At 46.8% G+C, this 15,727-nt stretch overlaps 1 protein-coding gene across 3 annotated transcripts in view; it reads right to left on the bottom strand.

The window, feature by feature from the left end:
- The window catches only part of DIS3L2 (DIS3 like 3'-5' exoribonuclease 2), a 288,983-nt gene that overhangs the window by 85,140 nt on the left and 188,116 nt on the right, over positions 1-15,727 (bottom strand). For all 3 annotated transcript variants that reach the window (XM_030576508.1, XM_030576510.1, XM_030576511.1), the window contains one exon: positions 14,782-15,015. In XM_030576508.1, the coding sequence (XP_030432368.1) occupies positions 14,782-15,015 (234 nt within the window). The remainder of the gene's footprint in view (positions 1-14,781; positions 15,016-15,727) is intronic.

Genomic DNA, 15,727 nt, shown 5'->3' with positions numbered 1-15,727 from the left:
ACAACTATCTGATCCAACACGGCATGTTTCATGCACCCATTTTAAACAATTACATACCCAAGTGAAATCTGCACTCTGAATTGAGCTCCCAGGATACAAAGTGTTCCCTTATCACTGGATATGTATGGGGTAGTAAGATAAACTAAATCTTTGCTAGAGACAGATCCACAGCTGTGTGCTTTCAGGACAAAAGCAAAGAATGCTCCCAATGACCTGCGGCATCTCCATGAGAGGCCATAATTCAACAAGATCCAGGTTTGGCCCGTAAACGCGTTTCAAGGTGAGCTGAAGACAGGCTCAGTCAGTGAAACAATGTAGGCAGTGGCTAGTTAGGGGCCTGGGTTCTACTTTGAGCTCTGCCACTGACTCGCTGTGACCTTGGACAAGACCCTTACGGGCTGATTTCAGAGGTGATGAGGGAGCTACAAGTGCTCAGCTCTCTCACACATCAGGCCATTACCTTCTTTGTGCCTCAGCATTTTACCCAGAGGGAAAACGCCTTCCTCATCTCAGAAGGAAGTTCCGAGGCTTGTTATCAGCAGAGCACTCCAAGAGCAGCAGATGGCAGGAGCTACAGACGTGCAAAGCAGCAATTTTTTTTTACTACTCCAACTTCGGAAGTGAAATTCCTGGCTAGAAAATCACAGAAGTGAAATGTTTTATCTTTTCCCAAATGCTGCCTTTTGTCGTTACACAATTCGTTTTCCCTCCATTTACCGGGAGGTGACGCAAAACCATCATTGTCACAGACCTGTCCCATTCTCACCTATGGCACACCGATCACCTTGGAAGTTACATCACTCAACAAGCCGTGACACAATGCCCTGAGAATGATGGATTAGTCATGCCGCCAGCTATAATAAATACCTGAAAAAACCTTGACAAGTCTCAGCTCAAATACGTGCTAAACGGAACCTAAACCAACAAACGACTTTGGGATGACGTCCTTACATAGCTCTGCAAGAAAAACACTTGACATCCGATAGGAGGGCAAAGGACTACACTGGAGCAGGGATTGTTTCTCCATTAAAAAAAAATAAAATAAAAAAAAATAAATCAGAGTTTTACCCTGCCATTCACCCCACACACACCTCAACACAAACACATAGTTTTGAGGCTTTTGTTTTATCTACATTGTTAACAGGCTCGCTCAAGGATCAGTTTGTTTCTGTTCCACCAAGATAACCAGTTTTTCCACCTCGAGCCTCTTTCAAGATAACCAGCCAAAGCTACAATCTCCCTTCTGACCACACGCCACAATATCACCTCCCCGCACGCTTTACTATATTCACGAGTCATGTATCTCTTTCGCTGAGAGATTATCTCCATCTTTTGCACACAGGGGAAGGGACAAAAACGTCCCACGCCTGTCTCCAGTCAGCATTTGCTGAGCCCACCACCTCGCCCTACAAGAGCAATACAGCAAGGAATGCACTCTAATGCAAGCACAGCAAGACGCCATCTCTGTCCAGCTATTCATATAAAGCAGTGACACTTGGACCTCAGTGGTTCAGGAGCCCAATGAGTGATCAACATCACCCAAAAGAGTCATAGTAGTGTGAATTCATTGTTTCATTTTCTATATAATATATTTCTCACTTCAAAATGATTGACAAAGTATTATTATTTTATCAACTACAGCTGGTTAATAACATAGTAAAAGCATCCTGATTGGTTAATAATTAAATCCCACAGTGTTTTAACATTATCATCTGCTGCAAAGAGCCGCAGGAGATACATTAAAGAGCTGCTTGTGAGCTTCAGTCTGAGTATCATTGATCTAACGCAATATGTATCCGTGTAGGAGATTAGCAACGTTCTAGGCTGTGCATTGGCCATGATGTGCCGGCAAGTATCCACAAGAGGAGTGTGATTATTGCTAGATAGTGTCCCTTTGGGACCAGCTAGCAATACTGGATTCATTTGAAAGGAAAAGGAAAGTGTGTTATTGAGTATAAAGCAACATTGCATAGTGCATCAACTCCCTGCTCTAGCAAGAAAGCCTTTTACACACCACCAGACAACTAGCTCAGTCCCAAAAGCCGAAGGGTGAGCTGGCTCAGGGCCATAGCCTGAGAGAACAGAGTAGATTAGGGGAAAGGCGTCGCCTGTGAAGCCACACTTCTGGAATTTTAAAAAGGTACGTTTCACAGCCTTATTCTCAATTCAACCACTACGCCAGGCGCTCAGGACTCATGTGGAGCGTTGTAACAACAAAGGCCATTTACCTCTTCTGTTTCTATGGCTTGTTTCTCTCCTGAAGTCATTCAGAGATCCCTCTGGTTGCGATATTAGAATCCTCTGCGGGAGAAATGGTGTCAGACACCACAAGACTGGGCTGGGGATGAACTGCAGGAACGATGATGAGTTAGGAAAGAAAGAAAAGACGGTTACTCACCTTTGTAACTGTTGTTCTTCGAGATGTGTTGCTCATATCCATTCCAATTAGGTGTGTGCGCGCCGCGTGCACGTCCGTTGGAAGATTTTTACCCTTGCAACACTCGGTGGGTCGGCTGGGCGTCTCCTGGCGTGGCGCTGCTATGGCACCGAATATATACCCCTGCTGACCCGTCCGCTCCTCAGTTCCTTCTTACCGCCCGTGTCGGTCGCTGGAACAGTGGAGCGCGGCTTAGCTGATCTCCACCTCCCTAGCTTTTCACCTGTTCTAATACTTATTGTGTATATAGTTTATTCTCTCTAGTTCTAGTTAATAGATTTTCGTAAACGTAGTTAGTATATATAGTTCAGATGCCCACGGGAGACCCTCACGACTCCTGCCTCAAGTGCTTGGGGGAATCCCACCTTGCAGACAAGTGCCGGGTCTGCAAATCGTTCAAGCCGTGGACGAAAAAGGAGCGGGACTTTCACCTTAAGCAGCTCCTAATGGAGGCAGCCCTCACTTCTCCACCTTCGGCACCAGCTGCCGGACCGTCCGCGCTGGGGAGAAGTGCCTCATCGGCACCGGAGAGCGCCGGCACCGCGAAGACATCTAGGTACCAGCCGTCACTGGCCCAGAAACTGGCCCGGCACCGCTCCCTCTCCCCAAGTGCCAAGAAGCTCAAAGCTCCTGCGGCCCCACTATCTGCACCGCAGTCTGAGCAGCAATCTAAGTCAAGCCGCCCGGCACCAGTAACTGCCGCGGCACCGACAATCTCCACACCGTTGATTCCGGCCGTGCAAGAGCCGTCGAGTCCGGTGCATGACAGCTCCCCGGCACATGCCTCGGTAGAGCTTATCGTTCCCGCTATGCCAGAGACATTTGCTATGATGAGGGAACTGATAGCGTTAACGGAGCCCACCCTGTCTCAACCCCCGGCACCGTCGGTGTGGGTTATTCAATCAACAGGCAAGCCTGCCATGGTAAGACCATCTTCCATCAGCACCACAGGCACACAGCACTCAAGATCGAGGTCCCGCCAACATTCTCGATCTCATCACTGCTCCAGATCCAGGCGCCAGGTGATCATGCGTTCCCTTGGGATGCACACCCCATAAACCCAACGAAGGTCCGTAGCCAGCCTCAGCACCCTTACCCCCCGCCCAGACCGCGACAAGACTTTGGCAGAAGGCACAGTCGCGAGAACCGCAGACGGCAATCTGGGTCCCAAGGCGGCCACAATACCGGTCCTGCCAAACCATCGCTGGGCCCGAAAGCGAACTTTTGAAGGTGCGCCCGAGAGCAGAGCACCAGTCCTTCCCCAGGATCCCCTTCAGTTTTCCAACTGCCTTTCCTCCTTCCTTCCTGCACGGTCCCAATTAACTTCGGATTGTTGGGTCCTACGCACGGTGGAATTTGGATACCACCTCCAATTTATTTCGCCCCCTCCCTTTCACCCCCCCCTCCCCATCCCTCTTCAGGGACCCCTCTCACGAGCAATTCCTCTGGCAAGAGGTTCGTACGCTCCTCTCGATCGGAGCTATAGAGGAGGTACCGGAGGAATTAAGGGGCAGGGGATTTTACTCCCGATATTTCCTAATCCCCAAAGCAAAAGGAGGTCTTCGACCCATCCTGGACCTGCGAAGACTCAACAAGTTTTTAAAGAAGTTCAAGTTCCGCATGGTATCCCTGGGGACCATTATCCCATCCTTGGATCCCGGAAACTGGTACGCTGCTCTCAACATGAAGGACGCATATTTCCACATAGCTATTTATCCCCCGCACAGACGGTACCTTCGTTTTATGGTGCACCGCCAACATTTTCAATTTGCAGTCCTTCCGTTTGGCCTCTCTACGGCCCCTCGCATCTTTACAAAGTGCATGGTAGTAGTGGCCGCCTTCCTCTGTCATCGGCAAATACATGTTTTTCCTTACCTAGACGACTGGCTTATTCGAGGGACCTCCAAGGCCCAGGTCACCAGGCACGTAGCCATCATCACGGACCTATCTGAGAGACTGGGCCTGATGATCAATCTAGAGAAGTCTACTCTAGTGCCCACTCAAATAATAGAATTCATTGGGGCCATTCTAGATTCCAAACTCGCAAAAGCCTGCCTGCCACTGCCCTGGTTTCAGGCACTAGTCTCAGTTATAAAAAGCCTCCAAACCTTTCCGACAACCTCGTTTCGCACCTGACTGAGCCTCCTCAGTCACATGTCCGCATGTACTTTTGTAACCAAGTACGCTAAACTACTCATGTGTCCCCTTCAAACCTGGCTCGCCTCAGTGTACCGTCCAGGCAGAGATACCATAGACATGGTGGTCACCATTCCTCAGAGCATCTTAGACTCCCTCAACTGGTGGCTAACACCCTCCCTGGTTTGTGCAGGACTGCCGTTCCATCCGAGGCAGCCCTCAGTGTCCCTAATGATGGACGCGTCGTCTCTCGGCTGGGGGGCTCATCTAGACCATCTGGTCATCTCAAGAGCTAGCGTTGCACATAAACGTCCGGGAGCTGAGAGCAGTTCGCCTGGTGTGCCAGATGTTCCTACAACATCTGCAAGATCGTTGTGTTTCAGTACTTACCAACAACACAACGGCCATGCACTACATAAACAAGCAGGGAGGGACTCATCCTCCCCCCTTTGTCAGGAGGCGATCCAATTGTGGGAATTTTGCATAGCCCACTCGATAGACCTTGTAGCATCGTTCCTCCCAGGGGTCCGGAACACTCTGGCAGACCATCTCAGCAGATCTTTTCGGTCTCACGAGTGGTCACTTTGCCCGGACATTCTGCATTCCATCTTCCAGAAGTGGGGCTTTCCCCACATAGACCTCTTCGCTTCCCGCGACAACAGGAAGTGCCAGAAGTTCTGCTCCTTCCAAGGTCTCGCCCCGGGTTTGATATCGGATGCCTTCCTAATCTCATGGAAGAACCAGCTGCTGTATGCCTTTCCACCCTTCCCATTGGTGCACAGGGTTCTCTTAAAGCTCCGCAGGGACAGGGCTCGCCTGATCCTGATCGCCCCTGCGTGGCCCCGACAACACTGGTACACCACGTTGCTGGACCACTTGATAGCCAACCCAATCCCTCTGCCCCCTCATCAGGATCTTATGACGCAGGACCACGGCAGGCTTCACCACCCAGACCTGCAATCCCTCCATCTCACAGCGTGGCTCCTGCATGATTAACCCAATCGGAGTTACGTTGCTCTGCCCCAATGCAAGAAGTACTCCTGGGTAGCAGAAAACCTTCCGCTTGGTCTACATACTTGGCCAAGTGGAAGCGATTTTCTTGCTGGTGTCAACACACTGAATGTAACACCCACGGAGGTTCCCATTCCCGCTATATCGGACTACCTCTGGTATCTTAAACAGCAAGGCCTCGCTATCTCATCACTGTGAGTGCACTTGGCAGCTATTTCTACTTTCCACCCAGGAGAAGGTACTCATTCCATCTTCTCCCACTCTATGGTCTCGAGGTTCCTCAAAGGTTTGGAGCATCTATGCCCCCTAGTACGACACCCCGCCCCTTCCTGAGACCTCAACTTGGTCCTGACGAGACTTACGACTCTTCCGTTTGAGCCACTGGCCACCTGCTCGCTCCTATATTTGTCATGGAAAACAGCCTTCCTTGTGGCCATCACATCGGCTCGGAGAGTCTCTGAGCTTTGGGCTCTGATGGTGGACCCACCTTACACGATGTTCCACAAAGACAAGGTGCAGTTACGTCCATATCCGGCATTCCTCCCTAAAGTAGTCTCGGCCTTCCATCTCAACCCGGACATATTCCTCCCAGTCTTCTTTCCCAAACCGCATACATTTTGTAGAGAGCAGCAGTTGTATTCCCTCGACGTCCGTAGGGCGCTCGACTTCTACATTGACCGAACGAGATCCTTCCGCAAAACGCCCCAACTTTTTGTGGCAGTGGCAGATCGGATGAAAGGCCTACCCATCTCTTCTCAGAGAATTTCGTCATGGGTAACGGTGTGCATCCGTACTTGCTATGATCTAGCTCATGTCTCTCCGGGTCATATTACTGCTCATTCTACTAGGGCTCAGGCCTCATCGGCCGCCTTCCTAGCTCAAGTACCTATCCAGGAGATATGTCGAGCAGCTGCGTGGTCTTCAGTACACACCTTCACTTCCCATTATGCCCTGGTGCAACAATCCAGAGAAGACGCAGCCTTCGGCTCAGCGGTTCTACATTCTTCAGTATCTCACTCCGACCCCGCCGCCTAGGTAAGGCTTGGGATTCACCTAATTGGAATGGATATGAGCAAGCACTCGAAGAATAAAAGACGGTTACTCATCTTTGTAACCGTTGTTCTTCAAGATGTGTTACTCATATCCATTCCAAAACCCGCCCTCCTTCCCCACTGTCGGAGTAGCTGGCAAGAAGGAACTGAGGAGCGGACGAGTCGGCAGGGGTATATATTCGCTGCCATAGCGGCGCCACGCCAGGGGGCGCCCAGCTGACCCACCGAGTGTTGCAAGGGTAAAAATCTTCCGACGGACGTGCACGCGGCGCGCACACACCTAATTGGAGCAAGCACTCAAAGAAGAACTGGTTTTCCCAGAACTGTTCCCAGTAATAGAAATGAGAGGGAAGAGAACCACAAACTGTAGCATGAGGCACTGGTGACTGGATTGAGAATCAAGGAAGCGTTCTCTTGCCCACTCTGCCTTTGACTCACTCTGTGACTTCTCCTTTCTGGGCCATGGTTTCCTGATCTGTAAAATGGGGAGAGCGAATCTCACCTTTGTAATGCATTTTGAGGCTGAAGGATCACAAAGGCTAGGTAAGTGCCACGGATTATTATTAGAAAAAACAATGTGTCTAAATTAACACACAGAACATGTTGTTTTCTATCAGCCGGGTTTTCAGGCACAGGGTGAATGTTAATAAAATCAAAAATTAGCTGCATTAGTACAAGTTACCATTAGGCTTAAGTTGTGTTGGTTTATACGCAAATTGTTTGTAAATGACCAATAAGTGGCTAGAACATTTATTTTATAGAGAATAAAGAAATAATTAACAAGTTTTCATGTTTTCTGAAGGCAAACTCTCTCCAGAACATCAATACATGGGAAAGCTATTTCAATTCATTACTCTCCTAGAAATTCAGGCATCGGTGGCTCCCGGCATGACATAACATATCCTGCTTTCTGGCATTACGAACTATCACCACCTTCCCTTAAGAGACAGCTAGTCGACTTCACCACCTGCTTCATGTGATGAGAAGCTGTCCTGACACAAAAGGGCTGTTAAGGGGAACATGGCATCCAGAGTGAAGGTACACGTGTGAGAACTTCAGTTCTACTCAGGCCCTGGAAGGCCTTGGTTAGAACCCTGGAAGGGAGAAAGCCTCTTCACACTTGGATTCTGGGACTCTCCACTCAAAATCATCATTCAATCAACATATATTAAAACACCCTAGAGGATCGCCCCCCACACACTTCACCCCACATACCAGAATCATACAGACTCTTACCAGCTATAAGCCTTCTAAACAACAGGATCTGATTCCAAGGCCAGAAGGGACCATGACGACAACCGAATCTAGTGTTTCTCAACAAATGGTCTGTGGACCAGCATGGGTCCCTCATATTTCCCTTACACGGTTTAGGAAGGCAGCAAGCCAGTCTCTGGTATCAAAAAGACTGAGAAACACTGACAGTCTGACCTCCTGTATAATATGGGCTACAGAACTTCCCCTGAAAAATTCCTAGAGCAGATCTTTTAGAAAAACATCCCAACTCAATTTTAAAATGGTCAGTGATGGAGACTCCACCACTACATTTTTCCGATGGTGAATTACTCTCACTGTTAAACATTTACATGTTATTTCCAGTCTGAATTTGTCCAGCTTCAGCTTCAAGCCATTGGATCATATTAGGCCTGTCTCTGCTATACTGAAGAGCCCTGATTAAATATTTGTCCCCCCCGTAGATATTTATGGACTGTGATCATCAATTCAGCCCTTAACTTTCTCTTTATTAAGCTGAATAGATTGAGCTCTTTGAGTCTAGCACTATAAGACAGGTTTTTTAATCAATCATTCTCATGGCTTTTCTCTGTACAATCTCCAATTTATCAAAATCCTTCTTGAATTGTGGGCACCACAACTAGACACAGTGTTCTAGCAGCAGGCTCACCATTGCTAAACACAGAAGTAAAATATCCTCCCTACTCCTGCTTGAGATTCCTCTTTTTATGTATCCCAGGAACACAATTATCTCTTTTGGCCCGGGGGAGCTCATGTTCAGCTGATTATCCACCACAAATGCCAAATCTTTTTCAGAGTCACTGTTTCCTAGTAGAATCCCCTACCCTGCAAGTACAGCCTACATTCTTTGTTCCTACATTTACATTAGCCATCTTAAAATGCATATTGTTTGCTTACGCCCAATTTCCCAAGCAATCCGGATTGCTCTGAATCAGTGACTTGTCCTCTTTATTATTTACCACTCTCCAAATTTCTGTCTCATCTGCAAATTTTACCAGTGATAATTTTTTGTTTTGTTTTTCCAGGTCACTGATAAAAATGTAAAAGGGAGTTGGGCTAAGAACTAATCCCTGTGGGACCCCACAGGAAATACACCCGCTCGATCAAGAGTCTCTGTTTACAATGACACTTTGAGACATATCAGTTAGCCAGGTTTTACTTCATTTAATGTGGGCCACGTTCATTGTATATTATTCTAGTTTTTTTGTCAAAATGTCGTGTGGCACCAAGTGAAAATGCCTTAGAGCACTAACACTATTACCTTTATCAACCCCACTTGTCAATTCAACAAAATAGGATACCAAGTTAGTTTGACAGCTCTATTGTCCATCAACCCATGGTCATTCGTATTAGCTACATTACCATCTTTCAATTCTTTTTATTAAGAGAGTCTTTCCCTCTCCCACCTCTCTGCCTGGTATTTCTAAGGCACCTATTTAGTGCCTTGCCCTCCAAGTGTCCCAGTTCCAAACGAAAGAAAATACATTAAAATCTCTGTGATTATGGACCCATGAGCTTCTTAGCAATTGAAGTTTTAATGACCCAATGATGAAAGCTCCCATTACTATGCATTTAGTACAAACACAAATAATAAGAAGACTTTAAACACTAAGCATTTAACTGTATCCTGGAGCTAGGGGAATTGCAGACAGAAGGGCTGAGTGTGTCATGGAGGAGAACTGAACTGAAGAGGAAGTGAGGGAAAGCGTATGCTGTACATATAGCTGCAAGCTGTGAGGAAAGCTCACAGACCTTCTAAGGTCCAGTGGAGCAGGGTTCCCCTCCTGCAGACCTTAGCAAAGGGAGAAAGTGGACTGGAGAAGAGCACTGGCTGGAAATTGGATAGCCATGGCTAGTAGAGGGTCCTGGATGTGGGCTGGAATTAGGAAGCAGGGCTGCAGAACAGGGACGAGGAGCGGCTGGGGAACCAAGGCTGGAGGTGGGCAGTAAGGATTCATAGATACATAAATTGCATGAACTATAAAACCAGACGGGACCATCGTCCGACTTCCTGCATGACACAGGTCATAGGATTTCCCTGCGTAAAATCCTGTTTAAACTAGAGCGTATCTTTTAGTAAAGCATCAATCTTGGTTTTTAAATTTCCAGTGCTAGAAAATCCACCCCCGTATTCGAGTCTGATTTTCTCTAGCTTCAGCTTCCAACCATGGAGATCTTGCTATGCCTCGGTCTGACAGACGGAAGATCCCTGTATCATCGAGTTCTGTTCTCCATGTAGGTGTTTGTAGACTGTCATCAAGTCACTCCTTAATCTTCTCTTTGATAAGAGCTCCTTGAGTCTTTCGCCGTAAGGCAGGTTCTCCAATTCTGGAGCCATTCTTGTGGCTCTTCTCTGAATTCTCTCCAATTTACCAACATCAGCACTGGTCAAACCAGTGCCAAATACACAGGTAACATTACCACTCTTGGCTGGAGACTGATCTGATATGACCAGAGATCAAGTGAACGAATCAGATCTGCAGTGGGAAAATTTTGTACACCAGGCACAGAAACCTTTAATTGACACAGCTTTCACCAGCGAGTGCCCTGAGCTTTTTAGTTGGTAGGAGCGTGGCATCCTATCGAATCACAGAACAAAGGAAATTCAAAACAAAGCGCTAAGTCACCAGCCTTAACACTCTACTCACACATTCATTTAACAAATATTCTCAGTGACCAGCAGCTAAACAACCTTAACTTTGCCCCTAAAACAAAACACACAATAGCTACAAAATGAACTTCATCCATTCATCACCACTCCCTCTCTCATTTGCACAAAAATACATTCATATCTTATTCTTATTCACACAAATGTTGTTTAAAAGGTCAATCTACAATCCAAAAAATCAAATATACTTTACCAATTCACCACCACCTGAGTATCTCTCTTACCCATCTAATCTTTCTTGGGTATTTCTATACTACCCAGCAGCAGACTTTATAAGAAGAATCCAAATGACATTCTTCCTCTTCTGAGCAAAATAATTCCATGTAAAGTATCATTAAAACAACACTGCATGAATCGACACTGTTCTTACACCAGATCATAAAAATATGCCCACCAATTTCAAATAGGAATTATTAATGTCACAATAAACCATCCAACTGGGTACTGCAGATACTGAGGGCTGTGATGGTGGTGAATACCTGGAAATTCAAACTACTATTCTTTATATTATCATAGTGCCTAGAAGTCCCTGCCATGGATCAGGACCCCACTGCGCTAGGAGCTGAATGAACACAGAACAAAAAGATACACTGTACACTCTTTGGGACAGGGACTAAGTACAAGACACAGCAGATGAACACAGACAGTCAGGGGAGACAAGGAAACAACATCAATGCAACTGGCATTGTTCTCAGCACACCAACGGCCTCACTATTGTCAGGTTTCTGTAGCCTCACAGCAAAGGAGAGTTTTACGGAGTGTTTTGCAGGAGGATAATGAATTTGTGTTGTGGATGTTTGCAGGGATCTATTCCCAAGTGTGAGGGGCGGCCTGGGGGAAGGCATGATGGCATCTGCTTGAAAATTTAACCATTGGGCAATGGAGCCTGACAGCATGGGCTGACAGGAGATGGGAGCTAACTTTTCAATACTGTTTAGAGTTTATGTTGTGGGCAGGAAATACTCAGGAGTACCCTTAGTTGAGTTAACTAATTTAAGGGGAATAAATATTAAGTTTCAACAACCCTGTGAGGTAGTTACATATTATTCCCATTTTACAGAGCAGTAAACTGAGATAGATGTGAAAATAGGGTGTCCACGTGTCCAGTCTTCGACTGGAAAATCCAGATGAAAAGGGAACCTGGCAGTGTCCAGTCAGCACTGCTTATCAGACACACGATGCCTGGTTACTGCAGGTGAAGGAGGCACCGAGTCATCACCCACGCCAACTCATACTCAGCTGGTGCTGTCTCCTACCTGCGTCGGGCGGCTGCAGCTCCCAGCCCCAGTTCCGCAGACAAGTCCCTCTCAGCCCGGGCCTGGGGCAGATGGGGGAAGCAGCAGGTGATGGTGAGGGGGAGAAGAGGAGTGAATGAGGACGGGGTCTAGGGGAAAAGAGATCTGGCAAAGGTGGGGTCTTGGGGGAAGAGGCAAGACGGGGGAGGTCCCAGCACTCCTGCTGGAGTGTCCGGTTTTTAAATATTACAAAGTTGGCAACCCTATGGGAAAACCAAACCCAAGGTCACAATGAAGCAGTGGCAGAACTGAAGTTCTGGTTCACAGTTTCTTCACAATGCCTTCTCATAACGTTAACAGGAATGATGACAGCATGTCACAGTGGTAAATGTCATTAGCAGAACTGGCAAAGAATCATTAGGTCCTAAGCTTTGTTCAATCAATACCGAACATAAGGCAGAATACAAATGGAACTTAGCTCAGAGAAAGAGGGCTCAAAAATCCCTTGGAACAAAGAGAGCAAAAGTATTCTGTCTCCTTACAACCCCTGGCAATGCAACCCTAGCTTTCCGAGTGCCTCCCCTCCTGACTCCCTCCTGCTATGTGATTATTGTTTCCTTTAATCTGACCATTAATTGCTCTTGGTTTCCTCTGTTGTGGTTTGTCTCCCATTGTTCGGGATTTACATTACTCAAGAGGGCCTGTGATCAGAAAGATGTGCTTCCTGTTAGTGCCCACCCTTGCTTGCTCAGATAGAGAACAGACCTTCTACAGAATGACACCAATGTAGCAGAAGGAAGTCATGTGAACAAAGGCAAAGGGACTATAATTTGATTATATGAAAAGCGACATGAATTCACTTTGTCCTGCACAATACACACTATACACACACCCCTTCACATTCACCTTCACATGCCACGGCAACAGCTTGCTGCACAGCTCTGGATTTTTAATTTCATTTGTGAGTGTAGAGTTCATCACCAAGTGGTGATCACTGGCATGTATACAAAGGGGAGGTATGGTGCAAAGGTCTTCTTGGCTAAATCCGTCACCATCTTACTGTCCATTACCCTGCTATGCCCCTGCTGTGGGGAAGGCAGATATTCTCTGGAGCAGAGGAAGTCCTTCCTAGGGGAAAATAATGCAGTTTGGGGATAGAAATGCCCACTAGGTACTCATTAGGTCAAACCGATTCTCTCCTGTGCCCTAAAGCAGGTTTGGATCACATCTCTCTAGCGACAGCCATCTAGTGCAGCAGCTTTTTAACTGGGCTCTGTTTACAGGCCTGAACAAAACTAGATGCCACTCGTTTTTCACGAGGTTACCACTGGACAGAATCTCCTTTCCCTGGCTAAACCGTTCCATTTAAAATGTGATGAAGCTGCTTTAGCAGTTGCACTGTCATAAAACCAGCCTCAGAGGTGCAGGCACACGTGGTTTTCATTCAGCACAACATTGCAAGAACAGAATCTACGTGACATAGCTGGTGCATATTTCATGTGCTAACCCAAGGCAGTCTGAGCGCACAGTAATCATACATCTTTTCCACCTCTAACATCTATTAGGTTATCTAGTCCATCTGCCTTCCAATGCAGGACTGCTCATTACAGTAGATTCCCTGGTGTTCGGAGGGTAAGAAATGATATCACTTGTGAGCCCAACAAAACCACACTATTATCTATTGAATGACAAGCCTCAAATATTTAAGCATCTGTCCCAAAAGAGAAGGTTAAAAATGAACTTTCCATGTGAGGCTGTTCAGGGTGGACAGGGAGATTATTTTCCAGATAACATTTCTAGTCTCATTTTAATGATATAAAACAATGGAGCTTTCGTTAAGATTAAGGAATCTGTCAGCCTGATCGTCCCCTCTGTTCTCAGAAGTATAGCAACCTCCTGTAGTTTCACAGGAGAGGTAGCTCTATTGCCGTTGATCAATGAAGTAAAAAGGAGCTTTTAGCTGGAGTCCGAAATACCTGTTTCTACTTGCAAAATAGAATACACACGCAACACAACTGATATAGCCCCACAGATAAGAAACCACGTCATTTACATCTCTTTTATTGAAACACATCCACTGTACACATAATTAAACAGTCTTAGATAACGTTTTAATTCTTTTCCCTGCCCCGAGAACTGATATAAGTGCTGCTGGAAAATATGATTATTCCAAAAACAATACAGCACAGGAAATGATGCTTTGGAGATGACCCTTTTTGTAGTGAAATACGTGCTTCGTGCACCTAAATGTCTTGATAAAGTTATGACATCATCAGCATTTATTTCCATTTATAAGATTTGTATCCATGAGAGTGCCATGAGAGTCAGTGAAGAATTCTGTAAGAGCGATCACTCTTCCCTTATCTATTTTGTCTAGTAGATTTCAACCCATCTATTTTCCTATGGTTTCCTGTATTATTAGGTGTCCTGTATCTGCACAGCTTGGTGAAGTTATATTTAAAAACAACAAAAACAAAAAACCCCAACAACTTTGCCACAAAATCCTACATTTTTATTCAAGTCTGATTTTCCCTTTGAGTCTTTAGACCAGTGGTTCCCAAACTTGTTCTGCAGCTTGTGCAGGGAAAGCCCCTGGCGAGTCAGGCTAGCTTGTGTACCTGCCACAGCCGATCGTGGCTCTCACTGGCCATGGTTCGCTGCTCCAGGCCAATGGGAGCTGCTGGAAGCGACGCGGGCTGCGGGACATACTGGCCACCGCTTCCAGCAGCTCCCATTGGCCTGGAGCAGTGAACCGCAGCCACTGGGAGCCGCGATCGGCCGGACCTGCTGACACGGCAGGTAAACAAACCGGCCCGGCCTGCCAGGGGCTTTCCCTGCACAAGAGGGTCCCAAGTTTGGGAACCACTGCTTTAGACCAATCAAGAGACCAAAGGAGTCCAGCTTGGGTTTGCTCAAGTAAGGGCTGAGAGGAGGGGTGAATAGCCCCAGGACAGTGTGAAGCACCCTGTTACAGACGCCAAGGTTACTGACCTGGTCTAAACGAAGAGCACCGTCAATGAAGCGCTGTTTGCGCAGATGCCTGGCGATTCGGTGGAGGTTCAGGACAGCTTGGTGAATTTCATCGACTGGGTGCTGGGGAGAGACTGGAGGCAGTTCTTCTGGCCCAAAAACCTTGCTGGGGTTTTCAATCATACTCTGTGCATGGTCATAGCTCAGCTTGATGCAGGAACAGATAACCGTTCGCCCAAACCATTCATCAAGGATCTGCAAAATCAGAAAATGTAAACAAAGTCATTAACTACAAGAGGAGGATCCTACCATCCTTCACATCAGCTTATGCCTTTTTTCCTCATGTTAAAAATAAAAAAGATCCAATTAAACAGAGAAAGAGCTTGTGCGCAGATTGGTAGATAGAACCCCGAACACGGGCACCTAAACTTTGCCCAGGTGACAGTCTAATTGGAAACCTACTAGAAGCTGGAGAGTCACATCTAATATGCAGCAATTGCAGCCACCCTTCATTACAGGGGTGTGGCTGAGAAAGAACATAAGCTGTGCCCTGAGGTTAATAGTCCTGCTTCGATCAAGACAGGGGACTGCCTGCTGGGACCTCCATGTCAGACAAATGTTTGTAGACTACACTGTAGAAGGAGGGGGAGAGAGCTCAGTGGTTTGAGCATTGTCCTGCTAAACCCAAGGTTGTGAGTTCAATCCTTGAGGGGGCCATATAGAGATCTGGGGCAAAAATCTGTCTGGGGATTGGTCCTGCTTTGAGCAGGGGGCTGGACTAGATGACCTCCTGAGGTCCCTTCCAACCCTGATATTCTATGAAGTACATGGGCTGTACATACTTTGGCCCCTGTTGGTCCAGACCTACCAGTCTCCATCCCTCTCATTTCAATGGGTCTTAAACCCATTACTCAGGCCAGAGTTCAGCCCAAAGAATCACAAGGAATAATCTGTGAGTTTCCACAAT

Source organism: Gopherus evgoodei, chromosome 9 (assembly GCF_007399415.2).
Source record: "Gopherus evgoodei ecotype Sinaloan lineage chromosome 9, rGopEvg1_v1.p, whole genome shotgun sequence".
Lineage (NCBI taxonomy): Eukaryota > Metazoa > Chordata > Testudines > Testudinidae > Gopherus > Gopherus evgoodei.
The sequence above is the reverse complement of the archived record's forward strand: the minus strand, read 5'-3'. Positions and strand labels throughout refer to the sequence as shown.